The following is a 10317-nucleotide window of genomic DNA, read 5'->3' on the forward strand; positions in this document are numbered from 1 at the left end:
GCAGACTGGCACCCACCTGAGCGTCAGGGAGAGCCGCAAGGCAAGGCGGAGGGGTGACGCCGCAGCCCCGGCTCCCAGCCGAGCAGAGTTTGAGAGGAAGGAGTGGCTGGACAAAAAAGGGCTTTTTACTGCCAGGAGCTTGCTCGCTGGGAGCCGTCATCCGTTTGGAGGTGTTAGGCTGGTGCGCATCGGTCCTCGGTGGGAAGAAGCGAACAGGCTGTCTCTGGGCGGGTCGTGCCTCGGTCGGGTGCCTGCCTCGGGTGTAGTAGCTGGAGAAAAACGTTCAGCAGCCCCCTCCTCGCAGACAGGCTGGGGCAGAGCAGTCAGGGTTACCCCAGAGCTGCTTGGGCTGCCCCGGTGGCCAAAAGCAGCCCGGCGGGGCCATCGGGGCCGTGCCAAGCCGCGGTGCTGTCATAGCGCAGTACGGTCTGGGGGCAGCATTAAGTTGTGACGCACTCGGATGGAAACATGCAGTTGGGAGACGCTCGGTCGCTGCTTCCCGCGCTGTGGGGCTGCTCTGGCAAGGGTCTGCTGTCCTGAGGGTGATAGTTGCCTGGGCAAGGAGTGGCTTAAATATTTTGAAAGAGGCTGATGCAGCTTACAATGTTACTGAGTCAAAAGTGCGGGGCCGGGATGGGTAGCTGTCACCTGCTGCCACCCATGACTGCAGCAGGGTGGAAGGTGATGCACAGGACGTTGTCCCCGTGACAGCCCCTTTTACGGGAAAAAAAGTCTGTCCCCAAGTCAGTCTGCTCTGTGTGCACACAAGAACCCTTCTGCAGCAGAGGGGGGGAGGAAGGAACGTGATGGTGTATGCAGTAGGGCTGGTATGTGCCAGGTGATGAGTTGTTTTGAGCATGGGTTGTGCATGCTGTGGAGGTGTGGGGTGGGGTGAGGGGGACCTGCCAAGATGAATTAGATACCCAGCATAGGTACAGTTCTGTCGGACATACAGCTCTGATCTGACCCTACTGTTTGGATCAGTGCAGCTGGGATATCTGCGTGCCTGGGGGACCTCACAGAGCTTTGTGGCTGGGTGTAGCAAAGATATTTTGCTAAGATAAAGTTGGGGACAGCCAGCAATTGAGCTTTCATATTTAAATGCTGTCAGTCAGAGAGAGAGGTAGAATGACTCTAGGGGTAGAATGACACAAGGAGGGTGCTTGGTGGCTGTGAAGTCTGTCTTGAATTTCCTGAATCCCTGGCTGGTCACAGGGCTGACAAAGAGGAGGGGGAGTCTTGATACGCACCTTGCTGCATGAAGAGCTGAGCTCTGTGTTTAGCAGAGGAACTAGCAGACTGGAAAGGGGATATATCCATAAGAGTTATGATGCAAAAAGAAGCACTCCAGAAAGGGTTAAAACCCTCATCTGGATGCTGAAATTCCTGCCTCAACCTTCATCTGTTACTTGAGTGCTGGGCTAAGCCCTCAGTGCAGCCCCATGCCAAAGCTGTGTTCAGGCCAGCTTGTTGCTCAGCTCCACAGACCATTGCTGGATCTTGCCTCTGGTCTGGTCTGATCTGAGCTGAGGAGCTGAAGGTGGGTGTCTTCTCCCTATCCTGCTTACATAGGCTGTCCCCAGCATGGCTGGGCTAGAACATCAGAGCCGCCTGCCTCTTGCCAGTGCAGCCCCTCAGCTGTCCTTGAGACATTCGGTAGAGGAGGACACACAGACAGCCTCTCAGCCTGCTTTTGGGAGGGAAAGCACCAAAGAAAGATGTTGATTCAGTTAGAAATCCCACTGGGACAGTACATTCCTGGTTTAGGGCAGAGCTGGCTGATTGGCCAGGCATGCTGCAACAGTGAGCTCATAACCCAGCGATGGCAAAAAACCCCAACCATGCTTGGGGTCATCATCCATAGTGGCATGTGGCCAGTGCCCAGCTTTCTCTTGGGGAGTACTTGCAAGCTCAGAGATGCCAAAGAGTTGCTGTACTTTCAGCCCAAGGGAAATGAACCCATGGAGCAAAGAGAGTCTGGAGAGAGGGACGTGCTGAGTGATGAATCTGGTGTCTGTGGTCTCTGCTGACGTGGTTGTGAGTTGGGCTTCAGGAACCTGCGTCACCTACGTTTCCCCAGCAGAAACAGTCTATGCACCAGAGTTTTGTGGGCTGACAGGCAGTGGCTCTGCTGCAGGACCAGAGCAGCAGGGTGGGCTTTGTGGCTGGAATGCATCTCCTCAGCTAGGACTTGGACTGAGTCCACCAGCTTTGTACCTGAGATTGGTTTTGTTTGGGGCTGGTGTTTAGCCAAGCAGAATTTTGGCAGGTTTTAATTGTAGATGTAAACCTTCATGATGTCTTCTCAATTGCACAGTTTTCCTGTTTGCCTCTCACTGTCCCCTCACACAGGAGTGTTGAGCAGCCCCTGCTTCCCGTCTCTCAGGTGGTACTTGGCAGCTCCTGCTGGTAATGGGCTTGGGGGGATGCTCTCGGGGCTTGTAGCAGGGCAGCTGGAGCCTTTTGAAGCCATAAGGCAGTTCAGCCTTTGAAGTATTCAGCTAGAGTCCCAGGGCCCAGGTTTTTGTGACACAGTATTCTGCCAGGCTGTTATCCAGCACTGTGCCATCCCAAATTACTCCTCGAGCATCTTCTATTGGCTCATTCATTCATTCATCAGCAGCAATCCTTCTGCAAGCCCTGCACGGGGCTGGGGTCTTCTCCAGCCCTCCAAAATCCCTGCTCAGCTGGCTCACATCTCCCTTCCTTGGGGCAGGGAGCTGGCACTTCTATGTATCACCAATGAGCCAGATGGAAGCCAAGCCATGTGTGCCATTCTGCCTGCTCTTTCCGAGATGCTTTTCTGCTGTTTCCAGTGCCCACTACTCTGTGCCATTTCTTTAATCTCCTTTTTGTGCCTGTTGGTTCTCAGTATTTTTCAGCTGCATCCCTGGCAGTAAGATCCCTTCTGTTTCCCATAGTGACTCCTTATTATCTACATTGCTCTGAGATCCTGCTTATCCCCCTGCTCTGCTCCTAGATTATGTTCTGCAGGGCTTTGGATTGCTTTTTTCCTCCCAGATTCTTCTCTAAGTCTCTTTGCTCCTCTGGCTGCCTTGCTGCCAGCGCACTGTTTGGTACCTCCTGCTCACAAGTTAGCATCCTGCCCCTCTGGCACTGGGACTGCATGAATGGGTATGGGATCAAATCTTCTCTCAGGCTCTGGGGCTATTACCTCTTTATAGGTCTCCTGTCTTCCCAGGAGAGAACTGAACCCTACTTTCTGCCTGCTAGATTGAGACGATGCTTTCCTCCTCTGAGAAACAAGCTGGTGCCATGCCAGCATTTCCCAACGGGAAAGCGTGGAAGGAGCTGGGTTCCTGCTCCATCCTGGCTGCTGTGCCTCCGGGGAGTGATGGATGTCCCTACCCCAGACACCGCTGGGGCCTGTCTGCTGGCCAACATTCCCAGGCCCCTGCACGCCTCCAGCTGCACATTCTCAGCCACCAGCAAGATTTCTCAGCAGCAGTCTCTGGCCCAGTGATGGATGTTGACAGCTGCATGAACAGCCTGTGCGAGACTCGATTATTTTCCTTCAAGGATGATGCCTTCCAGATCTTGCTTTGAAGGCCTCTGTGAGCTCTGTATTGAAACCCTCTCTGGAGCCTCCCTGACTGCAGAGCTGTGCTGAGCACTGCTGGCTTGCACCCAGCTCAAACTGGACAAACACTTGGGAGTGGGGCCCTGGAGTATCCTGCTGCAGGCAGGCTTAGCTTGTTCCTGTGCAGCAATACAGGCAGCTGACCCTGCCTTGCTCAGATGGCTGTTGTTTGGGTCTCCGAGGAGGGAGAAGTGTTTGGAAGTGTTGGGGAGGGAGTAGAGGCAGGCCACAGCCACTCCAAGCTCCTGCCTTGACCAGCCAAGAGGACAAGGTCCTCTGAGGGCCTTGTGAAGGACAACATGCTAAGGTCTCTGCCAGTGCAGGGCCATCAGTGCTGAAGTCTCTCACAAAGTGTGCTCCTGTAGGAGCAGTGCATTGCCAGGGAGTGCTGGGTGCTTCCATGAGCTGGTCTCTGCCAGCCCAGGGTGGGTGCCTGACTGCAGTGTAGTTGTTGGCTGTGGTCTCTTGTGGCATGCAGCTTCTGGAGGCCCTGGAGCAGCCTGAGGTTCCACTGAGCGGGGTGAAGGCATGCACTAATGAAGTCTGTCCCAAAAGCTTGCTCTACTTGGGCTCAGGCCTCCTAAAGGATGTCATTTTTACCAGCCTGGAACACCTTGGAATAGGAAGAAACAGCTTTCTCAAACACTTGGGAATGTTGGGTATGTCTCACTATTATGCTGTGGCACTGTCACGGGCAGGTAGAGACAAAGGGTAGGAGAGGCCAAAATGCCAGGGCTATCCCCAGCATTTCTTTGGGATGGGGGGGTTTGCAGATCCCGTGGTGCCCAGGATGAGGTGTCTGTAACTTTAAATGGGGGTCAACTGGCTAGCCTAGCTGGGACAGATCTGCACTGGAACAAACTGACATGGGGTTATCTTAACCTCCAGAGTCCCTGAGCCAGTCTGGCGTGCCTCCTCTGTTCCCTGGAGCAGACCTCCAGCCTGGCACCGCTGACCTGCTGACCCCCACTCTTCTCTCTGCAGGCGCTGTACGGCTCCATCAAGAACGAGAAGCTGCAGTGGGCCATGTAAGTACCTCTGCAGGGGATGCTGCTGTGTGCCACTGGGTGGGCAGGGAGTCCACCTAGCCCCAGAGGCTGCACACACCATGATGCTGCAAGGCAGCTGCTCCTGTGAGGATGAGGGAAGAAGAGGGAGCTTAGGATGGGCTGGGGTGCAGGCAAGGTACCCCTAACTGCCCTCAGCACTGCCATGGGGCCCCTTCTCCAGCGTGCTGGGAGAAAGCCACCTGAGGTTTGCTTCTTGCAGCTTCGGCCTGGGCTTGTGCCTCGGTGGCTGTGCCAGAGTGGGAACAGACAGGCTCTGGAGGTGCTGTGGCTGTGCCGGGGCCCCACAGGGTGCCTGCACCCTCGCCCACAGCTGCCATCTCCAGCAGCAGGAGCAGCAGCGCCTGCGCTGCAGGGATTAATCAGCCCGGTGCTACCCAGCGCTGAGCGATGCACTCAACCGCTGCCATGGCGACGCCGGCAGATGCTGAGGGGTTTAATTAGCAGCGAGCGGCTGAGGGAGTGGGGAGGCAGCAGCTCCGGGATCCCACATCTTCCTGCGGACGGGGGAGCGGCACCAGTGCGGCCCGCCCATAGTGAGGGCCTGTGACCCGGGGGCACTGCCTACACCCTGCCCACACCTGATCCTGCCCTTGGATGGCACTGCCCAAGGCCTTCCTGCCAGTCTCGCTGCACCCCTTTGCCTCTGGCTCTGGGCCTTCTAGTCTGGCTGCCACCCTTAAAATGTGGGGAACAGAGCTTGGGTCTCTCCTTGTGGGGGCAGTCCATTCTATACCCTTCTTCCTACCAGCTGGAGACCTGTGAGCCTGTATGTCATGGGCTGGAGGGCTGTGGTAGTGCCAAGCCTTGGGGTACTGCTCCTGCATCACTCCTGGCTCATCAGCCTGGCTGGCCTCTGTTGCACTCTTGCCCAAAAAAGGCTTCTCACTCGCTGGGGCCGGCAGGGGTCCCACCCTGAATCAGCAGCAAAAGCTCAATGCCTTGTCTTTCAAGGGACCAGGTAGTACCTCAGCTGTCTAGAGAGACAGGGGCACACAGGCATGGCTAGTTTGGGATGCTCACCAGTGCTGATGAACGGCTGCTCATCCTGGCCTGCTGCTGCTGGCTTCCCTTTCAGAAGCCAGGCCTAAAAGTGGCACTGACCAGGGGGGAACTTGGTATTTACTGTCCCCAGAAAGGTAACAAACTCTTTCCCCATCCAAATCTGATTGGCAGAGATGAAGAGGAGCTGAGAAAGTCCCTCTCAGAGCTGGCAGATCCTAACCCAAAGTCCATCAAGCGCATCAGCAGCTGCAGTAACCCCTTTCTGGACTTTTCCCAGGACACCAGCATTGCCACTTACAAGCACGGGCTGTTAGTCCGCAAGATCCACGCCGATCCTGACTGCAAGAAAAGTAGGTGCCTGGGGAGCCCATGGGGGGCCTTGGGGCAAGAGGGCACCAGTGAACTCCAGAACCAAATGGGAAGCAGGGTGGGAGTCACTATGTGATGTCCATCTGTAGCTTTATGCCAGCCTCCAGCATCAGTGCCCCGTCTGTCTGGCTGTGCCAGGCATAATTCAGCCCTCAGGCTGGGGAGCTGGAAAGCCTCTCCCTGCTCACAGCACTGGGAAGGGGGCAGGCAGGGTGGTGGAGTGGGGTTTCTGGGGGTTTGAACCCTGCGACAGGATTGTGTGAATGAAGGGATGTGTCCTGTGGTGTGATAGACAAGGCACACAGCAGGCTGCAGCTGGTTGGACACTGCCAGGCACGTTCACCGTATTCCCCACAAAATCCCTCCTAAGCCCTGGCCATCTAATGCTGCCTAGAAGTGATTAGATGCAGCTGCCCTTCAAAGCCAGCATTACCTGGCAGGCAGCACTGCCTTGTCCCCATGCCCGAGCATGGAGGCAGTAGTGGAGCTGAGCACAAGCAGCGAGGCAGGAGCACAGCGCTGGCCCCGGGAGGCAGCGGGGCCCCCCTGCCAGCAGCACCATCTGCCAGCCACGTGCTGCACGGGCTCAGGTGCGCAGGGACAGCCCTGGCGTGCTGCCCGTCCCGGGGGTGGGTGACGTGCGGCGTGGCAGGGCTGGCTGGAGGAGGCTGGGGGGTGGCTTTTCCCCCCCGCTCCATTCTGACGCTGATGTCTGAGCTGCTCTCTCCTCCCTGGCAGCACCCCGAGGGAAGCGCGGCTGGAAGCCCTTCCACGCCATCCTGAAGGGAATGATTCTCTACCTGCAGAAGGTAGGCAGCATGCCACCCACACCAGGGACAGGGATTGTCCCCAGTCCAGAGAGACGGCAGTGAGAGAGGACCTGCTGCACACAGCATGGCAAAGCCTCGCCTAAGCAGACTCAGCATCCTCTATGCCTGAGCTGTTGCTTGGGGACCTCGTGGCACCCCCGTTTCCAGGGTGCTTGGGTACAGCTTGGGCAGTGAAAGGCGCTGCTAACTGAGAGTGCTGCGTGCAGGAGGCTTGGCTGGGAGGAGAAGGGCACCAGGGTCTTTCCCCTGAGTGGAGGGTTGGGCTGCACATCCAGTTCCCTGCAAGCACGCACATGGGGAACTGAGGGCAGTGAGGAACAGCCCCCTGTGCTGTTGCCAAGCCAGTGTGCCTGGGTTGTGTAGCTTCTCTCCAGGGGTGTAGCATGAGCTGGAAGTAGAATCTGAAGCTGCCTGGTGAAGGGTGATCTCCAAGCCCTGCCACAGCCAGCACTAGTCTGCAGTTCCTGAAACCTCAGAGCTGACTCATGGTGGGGCGCATCCCCGAGCTGGCTCTGAAACACCCCATGATTTGCAGGAGGAGTATAAGCCAGGGAAGGCACTGGCAGAAGAGGAACTGAAGAATGCTATTAGCATCCACCATTCGCTTGCCACACGGGCATCTGACTACAGCAAGCGACCCAATGTCTTCTACCTCAGGACAGCTGACTGGAGGGTCTTCCTTTTCCAAGCACAGTGAGTCCTTCAGGATCCTGGGCTGGGCCCCGCGCTGGGGCACAGGAGCTCCCCTGACTTGAGTCTAGGGTGGGATAGGGCTTAGGGCCACCTTGTTCTCTCCTGTCCTGGCCCTTTCTGAGAGGAGAGGGACCTGGTGTCAGTGCTGAGCTTTGCCCAGCTCCTCTTTTTCCTACACTGCCGGGCTCAGGTCCGCTGTGGGTAGAGTCCCAGGTGCCATGGCTGGCCAGGAGCAGGCCTGGGGGACTCAGACCTTGTCTGTGGAGCAGATCCCTCTGTCTTTGACAGATAGCCCATGTGTATTTTGGCCTTTTTTCTCAGGAACCCCGAACAGATGCACTCTTGGATCACGCGCATCAATGTGGTGGCAGCCATGTTCTCTGCGCCCCCCTTCCCCGCAGCCATTGGCTCCCAGAAGAAGTTCAGCCGCCCGCTGCTGCCCAGCTCCTGCACCAGGCTGTCTCAGGTGGGCCACAGTGTGGGGCAATGCTGAGCCTGGGACAGAGCCCCGGATCTGCCAGTGGCACATTCCCCTGTGGGGGGATCTGTGTGGTGCCATGCACCCAGCTGCCTCCCCAGTGAGGTGACGGGCCAAGGGGGAGACAGAGAAGAGGGGTACCGAGACTGGGGGCAGACTGTGAGGTCTTGTTCCTTGCAGTGGGGCTGGAGTCAGGTGATGGTCAGACCATGGAGGAGAAAGTGGTCCCACATCACGGCTTGCAAGGTCCTGCCAGGGACCTTGAAAGGCAACTGACTGGGGGGATTAGCTGGCACTTGTGCATACCAGGGCAGTTATTCATAGAGCAGAAAGGATTATAAAAAAACACCAGCCTAGTTTCAGAGGGATTAAATTCTGCTTTAAGACTGCAGTCAGCCCCCCTATGAAGTGAGAGCAGATTGCCCCCAAGAGCCTGTGATTTTGCCTGTCATTAAAAAAAAAAAACCAACCCAGCAGCAGCAGCAGCTGAGATCCTGGCTGCTTCTAGAAGGGGAAAAACCTGTTCTGTCCCTGGCCATCTCACACTACCAGGGGGACAGAGCAGGGCACTGACATGGTGCCACCCTTCCCCAGGAGGAGCAGGTGAAGAACCATGAGACCAAGTTCAAGACAATGTCAGCAGAGCTGCTGGAGCATCGTTCCTCACTGCCTGAGAAGAAGGTGAAAGGCAAGGAATATGAGGAGCTAAAGCAGAAGGAAGAGTACCTGGAATTTGAGGTAAGCTGGAAGATGTCCCCCTCTGCCCTCAGGCCCTCTGCCCCTATCTGTTTGGCCATCCTCAGTGATGGGACCAATCCATCCCATCAGCTGAATTACACTGCCACTGCCATGGTCTAGGACCATGAGCATTCCTCTGCCCCGGGATGCTGGCTGGGTTGGAGGGACCATGAGCATCCCTCCCTGCAGGGATGCTGGCCATAGGACAGTACCCAGCTTGCCAACCTCTGTCTCTGCTGCACTGTGCTCCTCAGAAATCCCGCTATGGCACCTATGCCATGCTGCTGCGGGCCAAGCTGAAGGCTGGCTCCGAGGACCTGGCAGCATTTGAGTCCACCCTCTTTGACACAGTGGGTGGGGAGGACGATGCCCTGAAAAAGTCCCGCTCCAGCCCCTCACTCAACGCAGAGCCCTCCAGCACGACCACCAAGGTGAAGCGCAACGTCTCAGAGCGCAGCGGCCGCCAGCCCCCTGGCCACCCCCACAAGTCCTAAGTGTGGGGTCTCAGCTGCCTGCACTGCAGCTCTGTTCCTGCTCCCCCGGCACGGGGGGCGGAGGCCGTGTGCCTGCCGAGACCCTGCATGTGTCCTTCTGTCTGCGGCACGAGCCGGAGGGGGCGACAGCCCTTCTGCAGCCGCCAGCACCAGCCATGCAGGGCCATGGCCCCTCCGCCGGAGACAGTGGCAGAGCAGGACGGTCCCCAGTCCTTGCCTGCAGGAGCTGCCTGGCCCCAAGTCCTGCCCCTCCTTGTCCTGCACTTGGCTGCAGGACCTACTCTTGCTGCCCTGGGGAGAGGGAGCAACTGAAACCTACCTGCTGGGCTCAATTCTTCAATGGCTTAAAAAAAAAACTACAAACGCAGCAAAACAAAGCCAGCAGCTGCTTCTCCAGCTCCATTGTGCCATGGGGGTAGATGGGAGGGGGCCAGCCCTAGACTGTCCCCTCTCCTAGGGCTGGTGGCCAGGGAAGCCAGGCAACAGCACCTGGTTCCTTCCCTGCCACCTCAGTCACCTCTGCACCCTCCCCGCTTTCTTACAACTTTTGAACAGTTTTTGTGATACAGTTTTGCACTTTTTAGTACCAGATCAAGCTGACCACCAGGAAGGTTTTTTTTGGGGGGCTACTTTTGATGCTTTTTGGGAACTGTTTAAAAAAAAATCACAAACCCAGCCATATCTTGTAGGCAGTGCACTCTGAGGGAAAAGGGTTTTTAAAAGGACTCAGGGGGCGATCCAGCTCCCCACGCCCTTGCCCTACAGGAAGCTGAGTGTGGGCTACTGTGTGTACTGCTGCTGCCTGCTCCCCAGCTCCACTTCAGCACCAGCAACCCTTTGGGGAGACAGCCCTGTGGCTGCCAGTTCCAAGGAGGCAGCCTTGCAGCCTTGACATGGCAGCACCCATTGCTGCATGTGTGGCTGCGTGGGAGGCTGATGCACCGGTGCTTCATGACCCCCATTTTCCACCACCCACTGCTGGCAGCTTGGACTGGCCCTGTTTGCAGAAGCTGGGTGTGAGCATCGTACCCAGGGCGTGGTG

General features: G+C 57.1%; 1 protein-coding gene across 1 annotated transcript in view; it reads left to right on the forward strand.

Annotated features, from left to right (window-relative positions):
- The window catches only part of PSD (pleckstrin and Sec7 domain containing), a 31375-nt gene extending 21544 nt beyond the window's left edge, over nt 1–9831 (forward strand). Inside the window, exons 10-16 of the mRNA XM_059477589.1 lie at nt 4586–4629; nt 5845–6023; nt 6781–6851; nt 7408–7565; nt 7887–8031; nt 8638–8781; nt 9036–9831. Of these exons, the coding sequence (XP_059333572.1) occupies nt 4586–4629; nt 5845–6023; nt 6781–6851; nt 7408–7565; nt 7887–8031; nt 8638–8781; nt 9036–9275 (981 nt within the window). The 3' untranslated portion in view covers nt 9276–9831. The remainder of the gene's footprint in view (nt 1–4585; nt 4630–5844; nt 6024–6780; nt 6852–7407; nt 7566–7886; nt 8032–8637; nt 8782–9035) is intronic.
- Nucleotides 9832–10317: the final 486 nt, after the last annotated feature.

The sequence above is a fragment of the Ammospiza nelsoni genome, chromosome 8 (assembly GCF_027579445.1).
Source record: "Ammospiza nelsoni isolate bAmmNel1 chromosome 8, bAmmNel1.pri, whole genome shotgun sequence".
Lineage (NCBI taxonomy): Eukaryota > Metazoa > Chordata > Aves > Passeriformes > Passerellidae > Ammospiza > Ammospiza nelsoni.